This window comes from Coregonus clupeaformis, chromosome 15, assembly GCF_020615455.1.
Source record: "Coregonus clupeaformis isolate EN_2021a chromosome 15, ASM2061545v1, whole genome shotgun sequence".
NCBI lineage: Eukaryota > Metazoa > Chordata > Actinopteri > Salmoniformes > Salmonidae > Coregonus > Coregonus clupeaformis.
Window position 1 is genome coordinate 63,526,824 of NC_059206.1, and position 27,175 is coordinate 63,553,998.

Below are 27,175 nucleotides of genomic sequence, written 5' to 3' on the forward strand. Positions count from 1 at the left end.
TATATAGACAGTCAATTAACAAATATATACCTCATCACAGTTGTTGATCATCAATTGTTTCATTGTACAAGCCAACCAGTGATCAACTACATAACAGTCCATTCCAGTGCATTATCCATCAATACAAGAAAATAGAAAACAGTTGAGCATTTGTTAAAAACTTATCTTTACACTATGTGTTGCATTTCATGGTAAAAATGTACCATGTGGTAGAACCACCACCTATTTGAGTTATTGAGCTGCATTGTCATGAAGAGTTGTAATTTAGTAGACTGAGTTGGCATTACAGTCCGGTACAGAAGTGAGTAATGTGGAATACTTCCTAATACAGCCGAAAGCAGTATAAAACAGTATATCACTAGTAAAACATTAAAAAACCATTCTATTAATATGGCAGATGTAGTGTTTTACTTCTCAGGGATGAAAACATTATATGGCAGACGTAGAATCTTTTTTTTTATTTTCAGGCATGAAAAATATAATTGTTAATTTATTATTTTATGTGCCATAGTAAAGAATGCCCTCTTTGCCTTTTCGGCTAAACAACAAGTGGTCTTAAATGCATGGTGCCTCCATAGGTAGCCCTTGCCTTGAATATGGAAGTATGATGGCTCAGTACATTTTAGCAGACGCTCTTATCCAGAGCGACTTACAGTTAAGTGAGTGCATACATTTACAGTGCATGCAATCCAATACACCACCCCCATTTCATTCAGTTGAACTTTAGCTATGCTACTTTAGCTATGCTAACAGATATCCTGTTTTTAGATTTTTTTATTTACACTGACAGCTACAGTTCTCTGTATGACAGACAAACAGTGGATCCTTGACTGATCCAGGGTTCGAATTACAGGTTGCTGGGCACTCTCATAACATATTAGATATATTTACATGGGCGCTCCATAAGCATTAAATAATTTTTATACTGAACGAAAATATGAATGCAACATGGAACAACTTCAAAGATTTTACTGAATTACAGTTCATATAAGGAAATCAGTCAATTGAAATGAATTCATTAGGTCCTAATCTATGGATTTCACATGACTGGGAATACAGATATGCATCTGTTGGTCACAGATACCTTGGATCAGAAAACCAGTCAGTATCTGGTTTGACCACCATTTGCCTCATGCAGCGAGACAAATCTCCTGCGCATAGAGTTGATAAGGCTGTGGAATGTTGTCCCACTCCTCTTCAATGGATGTGCGAAATTGCTGGATATTGGCGGGAACTGGAACACACTGTCATACACGTCGATCCAGAGCATCTCAAACATGCTCAATGGGTGACATGTCTGGGGAGTATGCAGGCCATGGAAGAACTGGGACATTTTCAGCTTCCACACATTGTGTACAGATCCTTGCGACATGGGGCTGTGCATTATCATGCTGAAACATGAGGTGATGGTGGCGGATGAATGGCATGACAATGGGCCTCAGGATCTCGTCACGGTATCTCTGTGCATTCAAATTGCCATCGATAAAATGCAATTGTGTTCGTAGTCTGTAGCTTATGCCTGTCCATACCGTAACCCCACCGCCACCATGGGGCACACTGTTCACAACGTTGACAACAGCAAACCGCTCGCCCACACAACGCCATACATGTCGTCTGTGGTTGTGAGGCTGGTTGGATGTACTGCCAAATTTTCTAAAACGATGTTGGAGGCGGCTTATGGACATTCCTGCAGTCAGCATGCCAATTGCACGCTCCCTCAAAACTTGAGACATCTGTGGCATTGTGTTGTGACAAATCTGCACATTTTAGAGTGGCCTTTTAGTGTACCCAGCACAAGATGCACCTGTGTAATGATCATGCTGTTTAATCAGCTTATTGATATGCCACGCCTGTCAGGTGGATGGATTATCTTGGCAAAGGAGAATTGCTCACTAACAGGGATGTAAACAATTTTGTGCACAACATTAGAGATAAATAAGGTTTTTGTGCTTATGCAAAATTTCGGGGGATCTTTTTATTTCAGCTCATGAAACATGGGACCAACCCTTTACATGTTGCCTTTACATGTTTGTTCAGTGTATTAACTTTGTTGCAGCCACTATTTTTAGTTTTGAACCCTGGAATGCCATTTATTCCTGCAGTGTGTTTCAGGATGGACTTGTTCACATGGCGGTGCATTTCTTGGGAGAGCTTGTGTCTGCATTTGCCTTCTGTCTGATGCTTTCTGTTGAAAAAGAAAAAGGAAACTTCTCTGTTCATTTAAGTTGAACTACGGGCTACGGACCATTACTGGTAGAGATGATAAAAGATGGTCAAACCAGCTTTTACTGTGAATGTGATGTACTTATGTAATTAATAACCACAATACCAGTGGTGGAAAAAGTACTAAATTGTCATACTTGAGTAAAAGTTAAAGTAAATTCTATCCATAAAATTCCTTATATTAAGCAAACCAGACGGTACAATTTTCTTGTTTTTACGGACAGCCAGGGGCACACTCCAAAACTTAGACATAATTTACAAACGCAGAAAAGAAGCAGTACAGATGAAAATGCATTATATTGGTACGTGAATTGGAATATATTGCTGTCCTGCCTGAGCAGTAGAAATGTGACTAGTACTTTTAGGTGACAGGGCAAATGTATGGGAGTAAAAAGTACATATTTTCTTTAGGACTATATTGGAGTAAAAGTAAAAGTTGTCAACAATATAAATAATAAAGTAAAGTACAAATACCCTTTCAAAATACAGAAATACAGCCAGTATGCTGCATTTGCATCATATGATGCAAATGCATCTTACCTTCTGTATTTTGAAAGTTATATATCTTGAAAACTTGATTGCTGACATGCAATACATTTTAGGACTATATCGACAATGGACTAATGAAACACATACCAAAAGATACAGTAGTTTAAGTAGTACTTCAAAGTATTTTTACTTAGTTACTTTACACCACTGCACAATATGCTCATTAAGCTTTTGCACAACTACCTCCCCAAGGCTAGACAGCAGTGTGGTCTAGAGGGAAGCTGGAGAGTGTTCAGTAGGCATGAAATGAGAGACAATGATTGGCCAGTACAGTCCAATAAGAATATCCATTGTTGTTTTAGATTTTTTTTTAATGCTTTTCGCCCATTGTTTCTACTAAAGATAGCCCCTGGTGCTCGGGTTCGAAATCCCTGATGGGTGTTGACTCGTCTCCCTTTCCATTGACTCACCAGCTAGGTCGGTCCTGGAGATCCCCGCCAGTCCCTCATACAGGCCTTTGATTGGGTTCTCCCCTGCGATGACTACTCCATGCAGCCAGATCAGCAACATACGGTGCCCATGCTCCTTGAAGCTCTTTGTACCTAACATACAGTATGTGAATGTCATAAGAGAGTTATCATATAAAATACGTGGGCTATAATAAGGACAGTTCTGGGATTAAGTGCCTTGCTCAAGGGCACAATGGCAGGAGATGGTACCTGGGATCTGTCAATTAACCCTCTAGGTTGAACCAGCAACCCTCTGGCTATTGGTCAGCCTCTCTAACCTAAAGGCTATCTGCCAACCCAGGTTGCTAACTCCTTACTCCTTAGGCTCTATGTCTTTGGTGTTTGCAGATCTGAAGGAATCATATAAATGTAAGGAAGCCCCCTTAAAATCAGATAGAAAGCTAGATGGAGAAATCACCATTTCATTACACCTATGTGATTGCTTCAGGTCTGCAAACTACTGTAAGTCACTCTGGATAAGAGCGTCTGCTAAATGACTAAAATGTAAATGTACAACGGGCTAGTGGCTGGGGGTTATTTCTAGACCAAGCCGATGCCTCACCTGTCCATTGCTGCTCTATGGCGCGGATGTGTGCATCCGTGAAGCCCCAGTGCTGGGCGAGGGTCTTCCACTCCCCGCGGGACAGGTACTTGGTGGCCAGCCTCCAAATGACAGAGCGCAGGTGCTGGGTCTCAACCTGGTGGTCCTGCTTAAAGCTCAGCTGCTTCCCCTAGCCACGAATCACCATCGCTGATCACGTTGTCCTGGTACACAAAGAAAGGGTTTGTGTTTGAGATTGACTGCATTGCTAAAACACTCATCCCGGAATCGTGATGATCTGGTGCGCTGCGAAGCCCGAAAGCAGTCGATCTCAACAGGCACAATGTAGAGCTGCAGGCACTACCTTGCAGTTCAATGATGGAAATATATTTACATTTGGGTTTAAAAGTTAACCTACCTTTTCCCACTTGTAAAACCGGTCTGCTTTGATAATCATGTCCACTAAGATTACATGGTTTCCTCTGGCTGCCACCTCCAGAGAAGTCTTCCCCTGCTGAGAGTACCAACACACAGCCACAACACTGGATTCAATATGACATACAATACACCACCTGGGTCCTGGGTCCTGTTCATTAGCACTAAATAAAAACAGGGAAACAGTGAAATGAGAGGTACTACCTAAATGTGTCCAATAACAAATGCTTGTTATTGTTTTCTGTTGCAAAATGTTTTTCTCTGATGTGCCCTGATTAACAGGATCCTGGCATAGTCTTCAGATTGGCATAAAAAATGCTTGAGCCCTTTAACACACACTAAGGGGAATAAGGTGAAATGATTTCATTAAACCAGTGAGACACTGGCTGGTCCCATACTACACAAGCTGCAAAGGAATTAGAGCCCATGAGATGTTAACCTAGTCTCAGGGCATTTGCACGCAGGGGGAGGAAGCGTCTGCTGTGCCAGACTGATGCGATTTGAACATAGAAGCTTTCTTAGAAAGTGTGTTTAAGTGTGTTGGGAAGACTGATGTTAAATGTTTGAGATTAGTTATTTTAATACACAACATTGTGTCTAATGCAATTTTACCCTCAAGGAAAATAAAGTTGACCTTATCTAATCTTAATTGCAAGTGTGACTGTAAGTGGAACACTTTATCTGCATTGATACCATTTAGATACCATATCTTCAGTGATTGATACCCTTAATGAGTTATCCAACCACATTGGAAATTAGAAGAAACATTTCAAGAGGTTTTTATCCCAAAACATTTTATAAAAGAAAACGCTTGCAGACCTTATTAACAATCCATTACAACTCCCACACACCGGCGTTCATGTTTGCTCCGCCATGTTTAAATGGATCGCTTCACTTCTAAAGGTAAATAAAAAACTAGATCAAACTTGAAAAAAATGAATGACCCTTTAAAATTAGATGGAGGGGACTGAGCAGGGGTGCGTGCTCAGTCCCCTCCTGTACTCCTGGTTCACTCATGAATGCATGGCCAGGCACGACTCCAACACCATCATTAAGTTTGCCATTGACACAACAGTGGTAGGCCTGATCACCGACAACGACGAGACAGCCTATAGGGAGGAGGTCAGAGACCTGGCCGTGTGGTGCCAGGATAACAACCTCTCCCTCAACGTGATCAAGACAAAGGATATGATTGTGGACTACAGGAAAAAGAAGACGACCCGAGCACACCCCCATTCTCATCAACGGGGCTGTAGTGGAGCAGGTTGAGAGCGTCAAGTTCCTTGGTGTCCACATCACCAACAAACTAACATGGTCCAAGCACACCAAGACAGTCGTGAAGGGGGCACGACAAAACCTATTCCCCCTCAGGAGACTGAAAAGATTTGGCATGGGTCCTCAGATCCTCATTTTAATGAGGGAAATAAGTATTTGACCCCTCTGCAAAAACATGACTTAGTACTTGGTGGCAAAACCCTTGTTGGCAATCACAGAGGTCAGACGTTTCTTGTAGTTGGCCACCAGGTTTGCACACATCTCAGGAGGGATTTTGTTCCACTCCTCTTTGCAGATCTTCTCCAAGTCATTAAGGTTTCGAGGCTGACGTTTGGCAACTCGAACCTTCAGCTCCCTCCACAGATTTTCTATGGGATTAAGGTCTGGAGACTGGCTAGCCACTCCAGGACCTTAATGTGCTTCTTCTTGAGCCACTCCTTTGTTGCCTTGGTCGTGTGTTTTGGGTCATTGTCATGCTGGAATACCCATCCACGACCCATTTTCAATGCCCTGGCTGAGGGAAGGAGGTTCTCACCCAGGATTTGACGGTACATGGCCCCGTCCATCGTCCCTTTGATGCGGTTAAGTTGTCCTGTCCCCTTAGCAGAAAAAACACCCCAAAGCATAATGTTTCCACCTCCATGTTTGACGGTGGGGATGGCGTTCTTGGGGTCATAGGCAGCATTCCTCCTCCTCCAAACACGGCAAGTTGAGTTGATGCCAAAGAGCTCGATTTTGGTCTCATCTGACCACAACACTTTCACCCAGTTCTCCTCTGAATCATTCAGATGTTCATTGGCAAACTTCAGACGGCCCTGTATATGTGCTTTCTTGAGCAGGGGGACCTTGCGGGCGCTGCAGGATTTCAGTCCTTCACGGCGTAGTGTGTTACCAATTGTTTTCTTGGTGACTATGGTCCCAGCTGCCTTGAGATCATTGATAAGATCCTCATGTGTAGTTCTGGGCTGATTCCTCACCGTTCTCATGATCATTGCAACTCCACGAGGTGAGATCTTGCATGGAGCCCCAGGCCGAGGGAGATTGACAGTTATTTTGTGTTTCTTCCATTTGCGAATAATCGCACCAACTGTTGTCACCTTCTCACCAAGCTGCTTGGCGATGGTCTTGTAGCCCATTCCATTCTTGTGTAGGTCTACAATCTTGTCCCTGACATCCTTGGAGAGCTCTTTTGTCTTGGCCATGGTGGAGAGTTTGGAATCTGATTGATTGATTACTTCTGTGGACAGGTGTCTTTTATACAGGTAACAAGCTGAGATTAGGAACACTCCCTTTATGAGTGTGCTCCTAATCTCAACTCGTTACCTGTATAAAAGACACCTGGGAGCCAGAAATCTTTCTGATTGAGAGGGGGTCAAATACTTATTTCCCTCATTAAAAGGCAAATCAATTTATAAAATTTTTGACATGCTTTTTCTGGATTTTTTTGTTGTTATTCTGTCTCTCACTGTTCAAATAAACCTACCATTAAAATTATAGACTGATCATTTCTTTGTCAGTGGGAAAACGTACAAAATCAGCAGGGGATCAAATACTTTTCTCCCTCACTGTATATAGCCTCGCTATTGTTATTTTTACTGCTGCTCTTTAATTATTTGTTACTTTTATTTCGTATTATTTTATATTGTATTTTTGGTGATTATTTTTGGTATTCTTTCTTAAAACTGCATTGTTGGTTAAGGGCTTGTAAGTAAGCTTTTCACTGTAAGGTCTACACCTGTTGTATTCGGCGTATGTGACAAATACAATTTGAAATTTGATTTGAAATCAAATACCTTATCCAGTAGTTTGAGGTTAACCCCAGCTAGGAGGATCATTTCAGCGACATCCTGTCTGCCATGCTCTGCTGTGATGTGCAGGGCTGTCTGGAGCCTCTGTAAGGAGGGAGGGAGAGAGGAAAGGGGGGGAGGGGGAGAAAGAGAGAGGGAGAAAGAAAGAAAGAGAGAACGAGAGAGTGAGACAGAGAAAGAGAGAAAGAAAAATAGAAAATGATCAGTAACAAGCAATTTTATGAAGGCTGACAGGTATGAACATAATTATGTGGTTATAAGGCATAGTGTGCAACACAAAATGTGCAACATAGACAGTCATGTTATACATAAGAGGGGGATGGAGGAAATTGGTTAGGGGGGTTTTGACATCTGTTGTAAATCAAACAGAGGAGATCCAGGGTCATAAATGAATGTGCTTTGTCTCCAGACACTTTCCCCGCTGAAACTTTAACATGCTGAATACTGGAACAATATTCCTAACAGAATACGTGGGGAATGGTCAGAGGCGGTCTATAGAAAACTAATGTCATATTGTTGTTATTTTGTGATGTCATTAAACATATTATAGAGGAAATACTGTAACTTGAAAAGTGTCCATCCAATGTGTTGTGAATTAAATATGAAAAATTATAAAAAGTATTTTTGTTAAGATAGGAATGTGATTTTAGGGGCCATAAGAGATAATTTGTCTCCTATAAACTTTGCACAGTAAGTAGCCATGCCATGAGTGAGGTCAGAGAGAGTGTCAGCCTGACTGAACCGGCCATTTCGACCAGAGTGCATTAAGGTTTGGTAAAGAAATTAACAAGCAGACCAGAAAGACATCGAGCTGCAGCTCACGTCTAAAGTGGTGCGAACTCTGAATTGTAACACGAGGTGGAGAAGAAAACTCTCCTCCCTGATAATCACTGGTACGGCTGATTAGCTGTCCTGAGCAAAGTATCTAGAAAAGCGAATTTAAGTGGGACCATTCTACTACTCTCTTCAAACCATCGTATACTACACTACTCTCATCACCCCACTGGGGGACCATCGACACGGCTGGCTAGCCTATTTTCAAAGAATAATCTTCCAGAGTGAATGGAAGTAGAATCAATTCTGTAGTTCTGTTCAGGACTACATGACAAGTCATTGGAGACGGGACAACTAAGAAGAAGGACATTGTGACCCCCTTGTGGACAATCACAGCCTTACAAGCGTGCTGCGGAAAGGCCCAATCAACCCCCTTTCCAAGAAGGCCTGGTTCCGACAGAAATACACAAAAAACCAAGACATTTACACGTAAATACATTCATGATTTCTTACTCCAAATGGGCGGCGGTTCGTGTGCAAAATATATGATTACTGTGAGAGTCGTTTCTAAATGTACCAAAGTATTATGTCTCTGTCCCTCTCTGCCCCCATCTCTTTGTAACAAGCCATCATATTGTGTCAGTCCGCTAGGGACCTGTTTCCATCGTATTAAGTTTCTAGTCAATAACCTATACCGTGTGTGTGTTTATCCTGTGTTATTATTTAGTTAGCTAGTAAATAAATAATTAAACTAATTTGTGTAGCACTGAATCATAAGTAAGGCTCGGGTTTTTGCAGATGCAAGGAGGATACGACGTTCAGAATGATGATATGATACGGAGGTTATCATTAATAAGTTGACTGTTTATTGATGTGATAGGTAGAGACCTTTTAGAGTTTAATTCGGGAGATGGTAACTCTTTAAACAACTGCTCCCATGGTGCCCCAAATGCTAATGAGTTAATTGTTACATTATAATTTAAATCGGGTAACAATTAAACATAGTTAGTTAATTAGAGATTACAGTCCTCAGATTAATGTTTAAAGTCACGTCACGACACTGTAGTGTTACAAGTGTTACGGCAGTATACTGTAGTGTTACAAGTGTTACGGCAGTATACTGTAGTGTTACAAGTGTTACGGCAGTATACTGTAGTGTTACAAGTGTTATGGCAGTATACTGTAGTGTTACAAGTGTTATGGCAGTATACTGTAGTGTTACAAGTGTTATGGCAGTATACTGTAGTGTTACAAGTGTTATGGCAGTATACTGTAGTGTTACAAGTGTTATGGCAGTATACTGTAGTGTTACAAGTGTTATGGCAGTATACTGTAGTGTTACAAGTGTTATGGCAGTATACTGGAGTGTTACAAGTGTTATGGCAGTATACTGGAGTGTTACAAGTGTTACTGCAGTATACTGGAGTGTTACAAGTGTTATGGCAGTATACTGTAGTGTTACAAGTGTTATGGCAGTTTACTGTAGTGTTACAAGTGTTATGGCAGTATACTGTAGTGTTACAAGTGTTACGGCAGTATACTGTAGTGTTACAAGTGTTATGGCAGTATACTGGAGTGTTACAAGTGTTACGGCAGTATACTGTAGTGTTACAAGTGTTATGGCAGTATACTGTAGTGTTACAAGTGTTATGGCAGTTTACTGTAGTGTTACAAGTGTTATGGCAGTATACTGTAGTGTTACAAGTGTTATGGCAGTATACTGGAGTGTTACAAGTGTTACAGCAGTATACTGGAGTGTTACATCAGTATACTGGAGTGTTACAAGTGTTACGGCAGTATACTGGAGTGTTACAAGTGTTATGGCAGTATACTGGAGTGTTACAAGTGTTACGGCAGTATACTGGAGTGTTACAAGTGTTACAAGTGTTACGGCAGTATACTGGAGTGTTATAAGTGTTACGGCAGTATACTGGAGTGTTACATCAGTATACTGGAGTGTTACAAGTGTTACGGCAGTATACTGGAGTGTTACAAGTGTTATGGCAGTAAAGTGTTACAAGTTTTATGATACAGTAAAGTGTTCAGACCCTATCAGCTGACTACTCAGACTTGCAGACAGTAGTTTCTGCTATCAGCGTACCCTTAAACTAAAGCCAACAGAGGCTGGACCAGGCCCTTATCACTGTACAGGAGCCTACTGTTCTGTGGCCTTTACCTCAGTGCTAATGTAAACAACGTCAAACACAGATCACAGCCAACTCATGATGGGTTATCATGCAACACGATGACTCACAATCGATACAGACACTTTAAGGTACACGATGCACCGTTGGCCTAACAAATCATTGAATGCATTGCATAGAATGTTTACATACAGTAAGGTGATTACGTAACGCCCATAGAGAGTGGAAATATTACTCACATTGTCAGATATGTCCAGGTCACATTCAGCGTCTATTAGCAGCCGTTACTACCTCGGTGTGATTGTTGAGCACGCGATGTGAAGAGGGGATGTGTGTTGCTGTTCAAAACACAAGGTAAAATTAGAAACACATTGATGGTTACCACATACAACAGATGCCACGTAAATAATAATAATAATGTATTACATTTGTAAAGTGCTTTTCATTATGCAAGAATTATCTCAAAGTGCATAAAATAAAAATATAAACTAGGAAATACAGTAAAATATATATATTTTTAAATATAACAAACAAGACATTTAAAAATATATAACAATATCATGAAAACAACAATAGGAATCTAGGAACGAGGCTAGTCCAGCCGATAGAGATGACTCTTAAGGCCTGCTTTAGGAACGAGGCTAGTCCACTTGATAGAGATGAGTCTTAAGGCCTGCTTTAGGAACGAGGCTAGTCCAGCCAATAGAGATGAGTCTTAAGGCCTGCTTTAGGAACGAGGCTAGTCCAGCTGATAGAGATGAGTCTTAAGGCCTGCTTTAGGAACGAGGCTAGTCCAGCCAATAGAGATGACTGAGTCTTAAGGCCTGCTTTAGGAACGAGGCTAGTCCAGCCGATAGAGATGTGTCTTAAGGCCTGCTTTAGGAATGAGGCTAGTCCAGCCAATAGAGATGAGTCTTAAGGCCTGCTTTAGGAACGAGGCTAGTCCAGCCGATAGAGATGTGTCTTAAGGCCTGCTTTAGGAATGAGGCTAGTCCAGCCAATAGAGATGACTCTTAAGGCCTGCTTTAGGAACGAGGCTAGTCCAGCTGATAGAGATGTGTCTTAAGGCCTGCTTTAGGAACGAAGCTTGTCCCGCCGATAGAGATGATTCTTAAGGCTTGCTTTAAATGCACCAACATTCTGAGCAGCTCTGAGATTGTCAGTGAGGGAGTTCCAAAGGAGTGGTACATGGGAGGAACAAAGAGGTGTAATGGGTTCGCACTCAAAAAGATGGTGCATAAAGCTTACTTCATTACTCAATATTTTTTATAATTTTCACTGCATCAGGGATAGCGTACACAGACGTTTCGGCTTTACAGCCTTCTTCAGTGCGAACCCATTACACCTTTTTGTTTGTCTGAATTTGCGGGTTTTACGCACCAGCCAAGCTTCTGGGAGAGTGCGATGGGTCTCTTTTGATTAGTGGTACGTGGAAGGAAAAGGCCTGTTGTACTGTAGATTGTGGTCCTGTTTCAGACACACACTAAATCAAATATCTATAGAGAGAACCTATTCTGCACTGAGGCACTGAAAAAAACACATTTAGTGTCTTGGGGTGATCTGGCGGTCGAAGCCGCTGCCTCCAGGACAATACTGCTGCAGAATGGGTTTAAAACTAACCCACCATTATTTCAGAACACCTTTTTATTGACTCTCTCTATCCATTACAACAAACATATCAGAGGAGTAGGACTGCCCACAAAGAAAGAAAAAACACTTTTACTGAAAAGGGAAAACGTTAATATAGGACATACACTGAATTAAACAAACAAATATGGCACCAATTCTCTGAGTTGGAAAAAGTGTAGAAGAGGACATGGTGCAGATGCTGAACCCTACTGGTGTATTCTGAGCTGTTGGGCTTAACTAAAACACCTGGCTGTTCACTATTGTCATTTGAAAGAGGAGCTAACCAAGTTGCATTAAATGCTACCCATTATTCCTAACGTGGAGCTAACCAAGTTCTAATAAGTGCTACCCATTATTCCTAAAGAGGAGCTAACCGATGCACAAACTAGTGTAGTCTGTATGGTTGAAGGTTGGCTTGCGTACTCACGCCATCCACAGTGTCTGTGTTGATGCCTGCCTCCAGCAGCAGACTGGCCTCTCTCTCAAAGCCATGCTGGGCCACGTAGTGGAGGGCATTCATATTATTCTGCACAGACAACAACATAGTGGGACAGGTCACAGTTCAGACTCACTAACGTACCTCTCAGTCTCACACATTAGGTGGCACTTTGACATTAAACCTGTAATGAAAAGTGCTATAGAAATATGATCAATTATTATCTAGCTACCCAATTATCTATCTATCTACCCATATCAGATTCAGTCTTCAATGTAAATCTGATAATCGGGTCCCCACTTTAAATGAATTACAATTTTAAAGTTGTAACAATGCATTTATAAACCCTTTATAAGGCATATCTATACTAAACAAAAATATAAACGCAACATGTGAAGTGTTGGTCCCATGTTTCATGAGCTGAAATGAAGCTCCCGAAATGTTCCATACACACAAAAAGCTTATTTCTCTCAAATTTTGTGCACAAATTTGTTTACATCCCTGTTAGTGAGCATTTCTCCTTTGCCAAGATAATCCATCCACCTGACAGGTGTGGCATATCAAGAAGCTGATTAAACAACATGATCATTATACAGGTGCTCCTTGTGATGGGGACAATAAAAGGCCACTCTAAAATGTGCAGTTTTGTCACACAACAGAATGCCACAGATGTCTCAAGTTTTGAAGGAGCGTGCAATTGGCATGTTGACTGCAAGAATGTCCACCAGAGCTGTTGCCAGATATTTTATGTTCCTTTCTCTACCATAAGCCACCTCCAACGTTGTTTTAGAGAATTTGGCAGTACGTCAAACCGGCCTCACAACTGCAGACCATGTGTAACCACGCCAGCCCAGGACCTCCACATCCGGCTTCTTCACCTGCGGGATCGTCTGAGAACAGCCACCCAGACTGCTGATGAAACTGAGGAGTATTTCTGTCTGTAATAAATACCTTTTGTGGGGGAAAAACTCATTCTGATTTGCTGGGCCTGGCTCCCAAGTGGGTTGGCCTATGCCCTCCCAGGCTCACCCATGGCTGCGCCCCTGCCAAGTCATGTGAAATCCATAGATTAGGGCCAAATTAATTGATTTCAATTGACTGATTTCCTTATATGAACTGTAACTCAGTAAAATAGTTCAAATTGTTGCATGTTGAGTTAATTTATTGTTCAGTAGTGTGGTGAGTGATTTTGAAGGAGTCAGGCGCAGGAGGGTAAATCACAGAATATAAGGTTTATTCCGAAAACACAACGGTACGCAGCAATGCGTCAAACATTCCAGTGCGGAAATCAGGCGCACTGGGAAACAACAAGGCACACGGGTGAAATATCCCGGCGATACAAAATACAAAGAGCTCCACCGAGCTAATCTAACCTCCACAATCAACAATCACACACAAAGACAAGGGGGGCAGAGGGAACACTTATACAGGTACTGATGAGGGGATATGAACCAGGTGTGTGTAATAAACAAGACAAAACAAATGGAATGATGAGATGAGGAGCGGCAGTGACTAGAAGGCTGGTGACGACTGAACGCCGAAGCCTGCCCGAACAAGGAGAGGAGGCAGCTTCGGAGGAAGTCGTGACAAGTAGATGCTTTAGAGATTATTCATAATCATCAACACTTGTCTCAGCAAGAGTTTTAACATCATTGTCTTGGAAGAGAATGTCCCAGTCAGTGCATAGGAAGCACCCGCTTCTATGTGGTCCTCTGTCCATACGTTTACAGCTATATGAATATACAGTATAGATGAATGCTCTATAAAGCCTTTACAAGTTATAGTTAATTGAAAGTTGACCCTTACGTTTGTCAGCGCATTGACGTTACAGCAGGCTTCCAGCAGTAGCTTGACACATTCATAGTGACCTCCATCAGAGGACAGGTGCAGAGCTGTCAGTCCGTCCTGGAGAACCACATATCATGTCACAACAGGCCTCCATCAGCTTTACATTCTATCAACAGAATAGGGAATAATCAACAATATAAAATACAACAAGTAGCACTAACCCTAGTTGTATTATAGTAAAATATAATTTGTTATTTCCTGGCAAAATAAAGGTTTAAAAGCAAAAACATAAACTTTTTTTCTCTCCACATTACCCCTATGAAGTGAAGCAGGAACCCGACAGCTAAAATGTATGGAATATAAAATATCGTTTCTGAGCTGCTTTGAACCCTACACCACACCACAGTGACAATATGTTCTTTACTCACTATGTTTCTCTCGTCAATGTCCACTCCTGTCTCCACTATCTTCTGCAGGACCTCTTTGTGTCCGTGCTTGGCTGCTAGATGCATGGCCATGTTTTCATCCTACACAACATATAAAAACATATCAAGGACATCATGTTATATTTACATGATAACATCTTAGTTACACACACACACACACACACTTGAAAATAAATGTGAACACGTTTTCCAAAGGTGTTTACTCTCTCGCTATTGTAACACTAGCCTAATCATGTTTTCGCCTAGAAGTGTGTGTTTGTTTGTGTGTGTGTGTGTGTGTGTGTGTGTGTGTGTGTGTGTGTGTGTGTGTGTGTGTGTGCATGTGTGTGTGTGGGTGAGTGTCTGTGTGGGTGTGTGTGTGCACTTGTGTCAACGTCTGAACCTACCTTATCCTTGAGGCCATGAGTGCAGCCCATACCGATGAGGAACTCCACCACCTCTAGTTGTCCATGTTCTGCAGCCAGGTGAAACGCTGTCTTCCCAGACTGACAGTAAGACAGGGAGTGAGGGATTAACAATAAGAAGACAGTAACAGGAATGACAGTAATGACAACATCACAGTATGACCAAATGACACTATCACAGAATGACACATGACTGTATGACCAAATTATAGTATGACAGTAATGACAAAATGGCAGTATGAAAGTAATGACGGTATGTAGAACGTTTGGAAAAACAGAGAGCCTTCTGTTCTGCCCCAAGCAGGGCTCCAACTCACAACCTCCTGCAAACACACAAGCCAACCGTTTTAGCCAGCAGAGCAAGGGACTAGTCTGTCACTCTGTAAGCGACAGTTGGCTTTTCTTCTTTTTTTTCCAGGGAAAGTGATGTCACTGATGTACTCCAGCCAATATGCTACGGGCAAGTTTGACATCCTTAACTACAAGTAGTAAATACATCTAAACATGGCACAGTACAAATAATAGATAGCATAGTAAACCCTCAAGGTATCTATTGTGCACAGACGGTGGAGATACTGCATTAATCAAATTCTTAAAGTAAACAAGATTTATTTCATTGTGTCATCATCAATTTTCCTTGTAAATCCTGTAAAGCCCAAGGACAGTACTGGGAAAGTCCTGGGAAAGGAAAGCAATCCTAGGAAAATCCAAGAAGTTCAAGGAATTTGCTAAGAAAGGTCTTTGAAAGAACTGGGAAAGTGCAGAAAACGTGCTAGTAAAGAACAGGTCATGTGGTGTGGGGCAGTCACCTTGTCCACCCTGTCCAGCAGTACGTCCTCTACTAGGTCCTCCATGATGAACTCCAGCACTCTGCTATGACCCCGCTGGGCGGCACAGTGCAGCAGGCTCAGCCCATTCTGACAGAGAGATGGATACATAACATATTTGAAGTCTTATTATAATACAAAACTAAATTATAAGACAGAAGTGACTGAAAGTGGCCTCGACTGGTGTGATCGGGAAAAACTTGCCCCGAACCAATTGAGATGGAGGACATTCGTCAATGGCCTATTCTCCTCATAGGAGCCAAGGGCTTAAGTCAAGTAAGTCAGTCAATTATTATAATAAGACAAATTAAATAAGTTATAGATCATTATGTTTGCAAGCTTTAAAGGTCCAATATGCAGAAATTACTCCGTCATTGCCTGGTTGCAAAAAATCTAAAATGTTTGCCTAAATTCAGTTTGCGTGACAAAACAAGCAGATTGTACAGTCAACTTTCTTGCCAGTTCTGGACTATGGAGACACCATTTACCAGAATGCAGCAGCCACTACTCTTAAACCTGTGGATGCTGTCTACCATAGCACCCTTTGCATTATCACAGGTGACAGTTTTAATACTCATCACTGCATCCTGTATCAAAAGGTTGGCTGGTCCTCATTAAAGTCCCATAGATCACTTCATTACTCCCTTTTTGTTTACAAAGCTTTCCAACACAAGCTTCCAACTTACCTAACTTTGTTGTTAAAGTATAAAAACATGAGATACCAAACCCGTTCACAGGGTTGGTTAACTTTTGAGGTTCCTCGGGTCTCCACCGAACTAGGTAAATCCGCTTTTAGTTTAAAGCACCTCACTCAACTACAAAATACATTACAATAGGATGTTCTGGTGCCGCTCGGGCAATTGAAAATATTGATTGGGGACCTTCATACTGAGGAATGTAACAGTTTTTCTTGAATATTTGTGTTGTGATGTATTTTAGTTTGTTTTACACTGGATCTGATTTTGATTCGATTTCATCTTATGAATTGTATATGCAGGGCTCCCTTGTGAAAGAGACCCGGTCTCAATGGTGACTCCCTGTTTAAAAAATACAAATAAATAAAACATTGTATTTTCAGCTGTTTGAAGCTGGTGTACAAAACCAAGTAAAGAGATGCAAAACAAGAAACATGTCAGGTTCGCTTAAGGACGGGTCAGACCAAGGCGCAGCGTGAAATGCATACATGTTTATTATAAAGTATAAACACACGAAACAAAAACAACGTAACGTGAAGTCCTCAGGCTAAACACAAATACAAGCCTCTAACACGGAACAAGATCCCACCACTAATGAGTGCCAATAGGCTGCCTAAGTATGATCCCCAATCAGAGACAACGAGCGACAGCTGTCTCTGATTGGGAATCACACCCGGCCAAACACAGAACTACAACACCTAGAATGCAACATAGAAATACTAACATAGAATATCCACACCCTGACTCAACATACAGTACAAGAGTCCCATGAGTCAGGGCGGGACAAAACAGGAAGCAAATAGAAAGGAACTACCGCTTTTCAGACTTGGTTTCAATGAGAATGACAAATCTATAATTTGGTCGGGTCGCACACAAAACTGCATATTGCACCTTTAAGTGTTAACCAGAAGTTCAACTGCAAGTTCATTGTTACACACTGTAAAAAAAAAGATTTGTTGATTCAGCTTAAAATAACAAGGCAACCAGATGCAATACGATTTCTAGTTTGTTCAACATTTGGGCATATTAGCTGAACCAACATACATTCTCAAGTTGAATTGCGTGTTTTAGATTGAGTGAACATACAATTCAAATTGAGAATATATTATACCTTATTTGCATATTCCCAGTGTGCCCTTTGAGTGAATTGTAGTTACCATCCATGGCTGTATTTGTTAGCGACAGAGACATGGTTGTTGCATTCAATGGCTTTCAGTCCTGTCGCCTTCACCAAGTGAATATACACTGAGTGTACAAAACATTAGGAACACTGTCTATGTCACTGCTGTTTCAATGACATAGACTAACCAGGTGAATCCAGGTGAAAGCTGTGATCTCTTATTGATGTCACTTGTTATATCCACTTCAATCAGGGAGGAGACAGGTTAAAGAAAGATTTTTAAGCCTCGAGACAATTGAGACATGGATTGTGTATGAGTACCATTCAGAATATTTAAGTGCCTTTGAACGGGGCATGGTAGTAGGTGGCAGGCGCACCAGTTTGATTGTGTCAAAAACTGCAGCGCTGCAGGGTTTTTCACACTCAACAATTTCCCGTGTATATCAAGAATGGTCCACCACCCAATGGACATCCAGCCAACTTGACACAACTATGGGAAACATGGGCCATCATCCCTGTGGAACACTTTGTAGAGTCCATGCCGCGACGAATTTAGGCTGTTCTGAGGGTAAAATGGGGTGCAACTCAATATTAGATAGGTGTTCCTAATGTTTTCAAATTAAACTCACTGTATCATATGTATCATTCTTTGAGGGTAGTTACACCCTAACACACTGGTCTGACACTCCTGGTTTACAGGCCACATCAACCCTGCAAAACACATTATGCTGGCTTGCAAAGTGATGTGTAATTTTTATTGGAATCCATCCAGAGTAAGGATATCCAAAATTGACTGCCGGGGTAGGGAAGTTTGATTAATGAGACCTAAATCATCTAAACTGGAACAGCCATCTTAGTAACTGGTGCAATAAGTCCAACTACTAACAGATAGGATTAGTTCAGAAAATTTTATGTTATTTATCTTTGTGTAGCATTAGATTAATCAACAAATCAATGTACATGCAAAAACAGGTATTGAAACAAACAATTCTGAAAATCAACCTGCTGGGAAATATAAAGATGATGGGTGTGGTTTTGAGCAAACATGATTTTTAAAATTTTACTCAACAAGCGTGTTCAAATTCAGCTAACTTCGAGCAGTGTTTGTTGAGTAAACAAACTTTAACACATTAGCTCAACCTCTTGTTCTTTTGAAGTCCAATCAACTCACAGAGTAACGCTGATTAAGCAATTGGTTAAGTTGGCTTTTTTGTGTGTGAATAGGAGTGAATACAAACAGCATATTGTTTGCCTGAATTCCATAAGCTATAACTAGTTACAATTAGACACAATTGAAACCCTCAAAACCATTAAGGAAATTGCATGATGTAGTCCTATCAGCGTTTTTGCATCATTAGGGTTAGGATCCGTTCCATTGAATTTGGTCAATTCAGGTAATTAATTGAAATGACTTACTTTGTTTTCACAGTTGAGCTTTGCTCCAGCGGCCACGAGGATCTGTAGGATCTTCAGGCGACCGAACCAGGCTGCCAGCAGCAGAGCATTCATACCAAACTGAGAAGGGACAATATATTATAGAAATAGAATTAAGGCCGAGGCAGCGCGACCGAAGGTAACCACCCCATTTGCCCCCGTCCCGCCCCCCAGAGCTAAAGAACTGAATCATGTTCTGTGCATGTGTTACTTAACAGACACATTTTTAGTACAGTACAGTGCCTTGCAAAAGTATTCATCCCCCTTGGCGTTTTTTCTATTTTGTTGCATTACAACCGGTAATTTAAATGGATTTTTATTTGGATTTCATGTAATGGACATACACAAAATAGTCCAAATTGGTGAAGTGAAATGAAAAAAATAACTTGTTTTAAAAATTCTCAAAAATACATAACGGAAAAGTGGTGCGTGCATATGTATTCACCCCCTTTGCTATGAAGCCCCTAAATAAGATCTGGTGCAACCAATTACCTTCAGAAGTCACATAATTAGTTTAATAAAGTCCACCTGTGTGCAATGTAATTGTCACATGATCTGTCACATGATCTCAGTATATATACACCTGTTCTGAAAGGTCCCAGAGTCTGCAACACCACTAAGCAAGGGGCACCACCAAGCAAGCAGCACCATGAAGACCAAGGAGCTCTCCAAACAGGTCAGGGACAAAGTTGTGGAGAAGTACAGATCAGGGTTGGGTTATAAAAAAATATCAGAAACTTTGAACATCCCACGGAGCACCATTAAATCCATTATAAAAAAATTGAAAGAATATGGCACCACAACAAACCTGCCAAGAGAGGGCCGCCCAACAAAACTCATGGACCAGGCAAGGAGGGCATTAATCAGAGAGGCAACAAAGAGACCAAAGATAACCCCGAAGGAGCTGCAAAAAGCTCCACAGCGGAGATTGGAAAATCTGTCCATAGGACCACTTTAAGCCGTACACTCCACAGAGCTGGGCTTTACGGAAGAGTGGCCAGAAAAAATCCATTGCTTAAAGAAAAAAATAAGCAAACACGTTTGGTGTTCGCCAAAAGGCATGTGGGAGACTCCCCAAACTAAAAAATGGAAAATATGGAAGAAGGTACTCTGGTCAGATGAGACTAAATCTGAGCTTTTGGCCATCAAGGAAAACGCTATGTCTGGCACAAACCCAACACCTCTCATCACCCCGAGAACACCATCCCCACAGTGAAGCATGGTGGTGGCAGCATCATGTGGTGGGTGAATAGTTATGCACGCTCAAGTTTTCTGTTTTTTTGTCTTATTTCTTGTTTGATTCACAAGAAAAAATATTTTGCATCTTCAAAGTGGTAGGCATGTTGTGTAAATCAAATGATACAAACCCCCCAAAATCTATTTTAATTCCAGGTTGTAAGGCAACAAAATAGGAAAAATGCCAAGGGGGGTGAATACTTTCGCAAGCCACTGTAGCTGCTGCGCTGACCCCTCCCCTTCCCCCTCCCCCTCCCTTCACTTTACTCTTACCCTCTTCTGGACCCGCAACCAATTTCATCTACGTGATGATGTAGCTTACATCTCTGCCTCATACATAATATATACAGTGCCTTCAGAAAGTATTCATACCCCTTTGACTTATTGCACATTTTGTTGTTTTACAGCCTGATATTCAAAATGGATTAAATTGTTGCTTTTTCTCACCCATCTACACATAATACACCATAATGACAAAGTGAAAACATGTTTTTAGAAATTCTTGCAAATTTATTGAAAATTAAATACAAAAATATTTAATTTACAGAAGTATTCACACCCCTGAGTCAATACATGCTAGAATCACCTTTGGCAGTGATTACAGCTGTGAGTCTTTCTGGGTAAGTCTCTAAGAGCTTCGCACACCTGGATTGTACAATATTTGCACATTATTATAAAAAAATTATTCAAGCTCTGTCAAGTAGGTTGTTGATCATTGATAGACAGCCAGTTTCAAGTCTTGCCATAGATTTTCAAGCCAATTTAAGTGAAATCTGTAACTAGGCCACTCAGGAACATTCAATGTCGTCTTGGTAAGCAACTCCAGTGTATATTTGGCCTTGTGTTTTAGGCTATTGTCCTGCTGAAAGGTGAATTTGTCTCCCAGTGTCTTCTAGGATTTTGCCTGTGCTTAGCTCTATTCTGTTTCTTTTTATCCTAAAAAACTCCCTAGTCCCTGCCTATGACAAGCATGCCCATAACATGATGCAGCCACCACCACCACCGTGCTTGAAAATATGAAGAGTGGTACTCAGTGATGTGTTGTGTTGGATTTGCCCCAAACATAACACTTTGTATTCAGGACATAAATTTACTTTGCCAATTATTTTGCAATATTACTTTAGTGCCTCATTGCAAACAGGATGCATGTTTTGGAATATTTGTATTCTGTACTGGCTTTCTTCTTTTCACTCTGTCATTTAGGTTAGTATTGTGGAGTAACTACAATGTTGTTGATCCATCCTCAGTTTTCTCCAATCACAGCTATTAAACTCTAACTGTTTTAAAGTCACCATTGGCCTCATGGTGAAATCCCTAAGCGGTTTCCTTCCTCTCCGGCAACTGAGTTATGAAGGACGCCTGTATCTGCTCAAAGGGATATTCAATGTCTGCTTTTTTTTTACCCATCTACCAATAGGAGCCCTTTTGCGAGGCAAATCTGTGTTTGAAATTCACTGCTCGACTGAGGGACCTTACAGATAGATAATTGTATGTGTGGGGTACAGAGAGGAGGTAGTCATTCAGAAATCATGTTAAACACTATTATTGCACACAGAGTGAGTCCATGCAATATATTATGTGACTTCTTCAGCACATTTTTACTCCTGAACTTATTTAGGCTTGCCATAACAAAGGGGTTGAATACTTATTTACTCAAGACATTTCAGCTTTTCATGTATTTATTTATTTGTAAACATTTCTAAAAGCATAATTCCACTTTGACATTATGGGGTATTGTGTGTTGGCCAGTGACACAAAATCTCAATTTAATCAATTTTAAATTCAGGCTGTAACACAACAAAATGTGGAAAATAATAAAGGGATGTAAATACTTTCTGAAGGCACTGTATATATACTGTATATTTTGTAGGCTAATTTAGGATGTAAGCTACAACCTTCTCTGTCTGTTGTAATTAAGGATATTGCAGTAGCAGAAGCAGGACACAGTCTACACATTGCATTGGGGTAAAACACATTAAATCGTTATTTAGACTGCCTGTCTGTGTCTTGCTTGTGTTTGATAAGCTGCCTAAATAGCTGCATGTAACTCCCCACCTGAAAAAATTACATGAATTCGCTACTTAGACTGCCTGTCTGTGTCATGCTTCTGTTTGTAATAGGCTACTGTCACAACAGACAAAGAAGTTTGTTGTACAACATGTAGTTGCATGTCTTTTGTACAACATGTCAAAGAAGTCCGAGACGTAGGCTATACCAGGTGGCTGAGCGACGTGACATGAAATATTCATCATCACAGTCATTATAATGCCACTGTCCTGAGACAAAGGGTCTGGGTGTGTTTACTGTCGCTGTGTGTGTGGTGTGTGTGTGCGTGCATCCGTGCGTGTGTGTGTGCGCGGTGTGTGTGCGTGTACGTGTGTGTGTGTGTATGTGCGTGCATACGCGTGAGTGTGTGTGTGTATGTGCGAGCGTATACTTTTGTGTGTGTCTGTGCAGAGAACCAGACAGAGTGTTTGTGTGTGAGTGTGAGTGTGAGTGTGTGAGTGTGTGTGTGTGTGTGTGTGTGTGTGAGTGTGTGAGAGTGTGTGTGAGTGAGTGAGTGAGTGTGTGTGAGTGAGTGAGTGTTTGTGTGTGTGTGTGTGTGTGTGTGTGTGTGTGTGTGTGTGTGTGTGTGTGTGTGTGTGTGTGTGTGAGTGTGAGTGTGTACCTACACTGTCCTCCTCATCCATCTCATTATTATGGTCTAGTAACAGACGTAGAGCCTGCTCGTTCCCAGCCCCCGCCGCCCAGTGCAGCGCTGTACGGTCTGTCTGTGGAGAGAGAGAGAGAGAGAGAGAGAGAGAGAGAGGAGGAAGAGAGAGAGAGAAAACATAATGAGATAGGGAGAGAGAGGAAAACAATATGACAGAGAGGAGAGAGAGAAACAACTTGATGGAGAGGAGAGAGAGAGAGAAACAACATGTTAGAGAGGAGAGAGAGAAACAACATGATGGAGAGAGAGAGAGAGAAACAACATGATGGAGAGACAGACAGAGAAACAACATGATGGAGAGACAGACAGAGAAACAACATGATAGAGAGGAAGAAAGAAACAACAAAAACAGCATGTTAGAGAGGAGAGAGAGAAACAACATGTTAGAGAGGAGAGAGAGAAACAACATGTTATAGAGGAGGGAGGGAGAGAGAGAAACAACATGTTATAGAGGAGAGAGAGAAACAACATGTTATAGAGGAGAGAGTGGAGAGAGAGAAACAACATGTTATAGAGGAGAGAGAGAAACAACATGACAGAGAGAGAGAGAGAGAAACAACAGCAGAACAGATCGAGGGGATGGTGAAACACATTTGAATGTGAAATCCTTTTTATGTGTTTTTAGTGTGTATCTTTTCTTTCATATTGTTTTTATCGCCCAATGTGAGACAATAAAGTGTTCTGAATCTGAATTAAATAAAACACAACAATACTGTAGATATGAAAGGTGGTTTATCTGCAATGGGCGTGAGCATGCAATATGAAGAAGCTTGAGGTAGACAAAAGCTCTCTCCCTTTCCACTCGAACAGACACAGTAACATCTTTGAAAGGTTATGTAAAGTCTAGGTCAAGATACTCCCACCACATAACCACATAGAGACAGCTTCATACTTTATTGATCCCTGCAGGGTAATTCAGTTAATCAAGACACAGAGAAGAAAACATAAGTTGTATCCTATATTTTACTGCAAAAAACTCCAAAAACATTTATTATGCAACTTTTTGCAAAAACATTGAGTGAGAAACAGTTAACGACCTAGCGGTGAAACCTTGGGCCATGCTAGCCAAGATAAACAAGTTGGAGGGTGTTATTTCACCACAGTGAGGTGAAATCCGGGTCATATCCTTTTCCTGGGACAACAAGAAGCTGGTTTCCTTTTCTAAAAAGCACAAACGGCAGGAACAAAGCTACAGCTGCTAAAGCATTGGCAGTGGCAGTGTGGCACTGACTGTCTGGCATTGACTCTGTCAGATCAAAACCTTCCTGGGATATTGCACTGTGGTTTACTAATGGGAATTAGTACAGCTTAGTAGAAGTTTTTAGTGGAATTAGTTGAAATACTTGAGAATTCACTTTCAGTCAGGATTCAACACAACAATAGTAATTATCATGAAAAACAAGCATAGCAACCCGTATTCACTTGACAGTGGTAAACTATTGTGTGTGAGTGAGTGCATGTGTGTATGTATGTGTGTGAGTGAGTGCATATGTGTGTGTATCTGCCAACGACTGTGTGTATGTTTGCCTGTGACTGTGTTTGTGTGTGTGTGTGTGTTTGTGTGTGTGTGTGTGTGTGTGTGTGTGCTCTCCAATCCCCTCCATGCACTCACTTTGTTTTTGGCCTTGATGTCCACCCCTTTCTTCATCAGCTCCCGCATTTTGTCCGTGTCGTTCCTCTTCGCTGCATCGTGGAATTCCTTCTCCGACCGGAGCACTGTGAACAGACATGGGCCATGGGAATGAGGAAGGGAAAAACAGGAACAAGCGTCAGGCTCTCTCTCCGCTCACAAGGCCTGTTCCCTTCACTACAAACTACTGGTAACACTTTACTTCAGTCCTGCAGGTATAATGATTTATAACTTGTTATAAGCACATATGAGCCTTTTATAATGCGCTATATCCATCTGATTTACATGAAGATATCTCTCTCATCTCTTTTCCTATCTCTTCCTCTGTCCAGTTTCCTATCTCTTATATATCCAATGGATTTGAGACGTATGGATCGCTGCCTCAGCCACGGATTGATCTGTCAAATGCATTAATTTGCTTTCATGTTGATGTCTGTATCCCTGTAGACCCTGTGGTAATGCTGAAGGCACATAGGGCCATCAGATTGAATTCCAATCATAGGTTGCGTTCCAACTGGCAGCCTATTCTCTACGCGTAGTGCACTACTTTGACCAGGGCCCATAAGTAACGCACTATACGGGTGACATTTGGGACGCAGACATAGTCTGGATGTCCCTAAGGCCCTGTACTCACTCAGGTTGGCAACTGATGTAGCCTAAAACGCATTTGAAACAGTGGATGTGATATAGCTGATATTTCTTTGGTGATACAACGGACAGTTTGTCTGAACAAAAGTGTTCACACAACCATTGTGACATTATTTTTTGTGCAGAAAATACTCTCTGTTGTTTCATCACTGTTGTGCCAAATGCGTTGTACATCAGTGGTTGCCATAGTTGCCAGTAGGTTCATCAAAACTGCCAGGAACTTATTAAGGCTTAAATCAACATTGAGGAAAACATCAAGGTAGAAATCTCATACTACATTCCAACTTTGTGTACACAACATACTGGATATGGCAAACATGTGAGCGCGACTGAACTGTTTCTATATTGATAACTGTGATTTGTTCTGTATAGTCTTCCTACTGTATTCATAAAGCGTCTTAGTGCTGATCTAGGATCCGTTTTGTCCTTTAATCCCAATCAATACGATTATATGGACAGGGGGAACTGATCCTAGATCAGCACTCTTACTCTGAGACGCTTTATGACAACAGACGCTGGTTTCTGTCATGAGACAACATTGACAGACTGGTTGAGACTGACCTTGATCTGTCTATCCCGGAGGCTATATGCTTGTATTATGCATAACATTGCCAGGCCTACATCAAACGGTACATTGAGCATTACAAGTCAGAAAACTAGTGCAATCAGTGGAGGCTACTGAGGGGAGGACGGCTCATAATAATGGCTGAAACTGAGTAAATGGAATGGCATCAAACATTCCACCCATTCTGCTCCAGCCAATACCACGAGCCCGTCCTCCCCAATTAAGGTGCCACCAACCTCTTATAAGTGCAATGATAAATTGGTGCAAAAACAACAGCTAAACACCGCACCACTAGACCAGGATTTCCCAAACTAGGTCCTGTGGGCCCCCTGAGTGTACATTTCGTTTTTTCCCCTAGCACTACACAGCTGATTCAAATAATCAACTCATCATTACGCTTTGATCATTTGAATCAGCTGTGTAGTGCTAAGTGCAAAAACCAAAACATGCAACCGTTGGGGTCCCCAGGACCGAGTTTGGGAAACCCTGTATTATATGAATAAGCTTACAAAACAGTGCTTGACTTGGACTGAAATAGGTGCAGGTACTTATTTTGGGTGCCAGTACTGTTTATATTTAGGTGCAGGGCCTTCACAATACTTTTGAGCTAATAATCTATAAGAGGAACAGGAGCTCAAGCAGTTGAACATTTGAGGTGCCGGTACTCAGCTCCGGTGAGCTCATGCCCAAGTCAAGCACTACTACAATATAATATTTCAGAAGTAATGCAAATGCGATAGGCTATGGTTTCATCCTATAATGAGGAACCCTATGACGTCAAGCATCCCTACAACCATTATGTTGCAATATGATAACATAGCCTAGTATTTGAACTGGCTTCAGTTCATGGTAGCTCTTATCAATTAATCAATTATTCTGATCGTATCTGCTCAGATACAGTGTCCGCGCGTACAAGAACCTGCTATAGGCAGGCTGCCTAGACTAGTATTTAGGCCAGATGAGCGGAGATGTCATCACAAAAAGCCATACAGACAGCTATTCCGTTAGTAATAAAATAATTCTAACTACTTACAGATATCATCCTCTGACACCAGATCGTCCTCCATTCTATCAGTGATTCCAAAACGTCACCAATTCAGTTGATTTCATTTTTTTGTCGTAATCCGCGATCTGATTCCCATCAAATAGTCTATTATCTGGATCCAGTTATTCTACTATGCGCTCGAAGTGCCGCACACATCCGGGTGTTGAGTGGAGAGCGGAGAGGGACCTGCCCACATTCATTGCCCATCATTTAGATCTGAGAGAGAATAACTGGAACAATTTTTAGCCTGTAATGCTGCGCATCGATGTGATCCAGCTACATACAGTACGATATGTAAACTAGGCCTTCTGCTTCATGTAAAGCCTTATAATAAATTATGCATTTTTGTTATACTGTATTA

General features: G+C 41.4%; 1 protein-coding gene across 1 annotated transcript; it reads right to left on the reverse strand.

The window, feature by feature from the left end:
- Positions 1 to 1,979: 1,979 nt before the first annotated feature.
- Positions 1,980 to 27,175, reverse strand: LOC121582974 (ankyrin repeat and death domain-containing protein 1A). The gene is given in 15 exon segments (XM_045225420.1): positions 1,980 to 2,185; positions 3,183 to 3,314; positions 3,784 to 3,928; positions 4,181 to 4,276; positions 7,266 to 7,364; positions 10,438 to 10,536; positions 12,255 to 12,353; positions 14,070 to 14,168; positions 14,480 to 14,578; positions 14,884 to 14,982; positions 15,711 to 15,818; positions 18,960 to 19,058; positions 22,886 to 22,984; positions 24,539 to 24,642; positions 26,803 to 27,175. Coding segments are annotated over 15 exon segments (1,473 nt in total). The 5' UTR covers positions 26,837 to 27,175; the 3' UTR covers positions 1,980 to 2,123.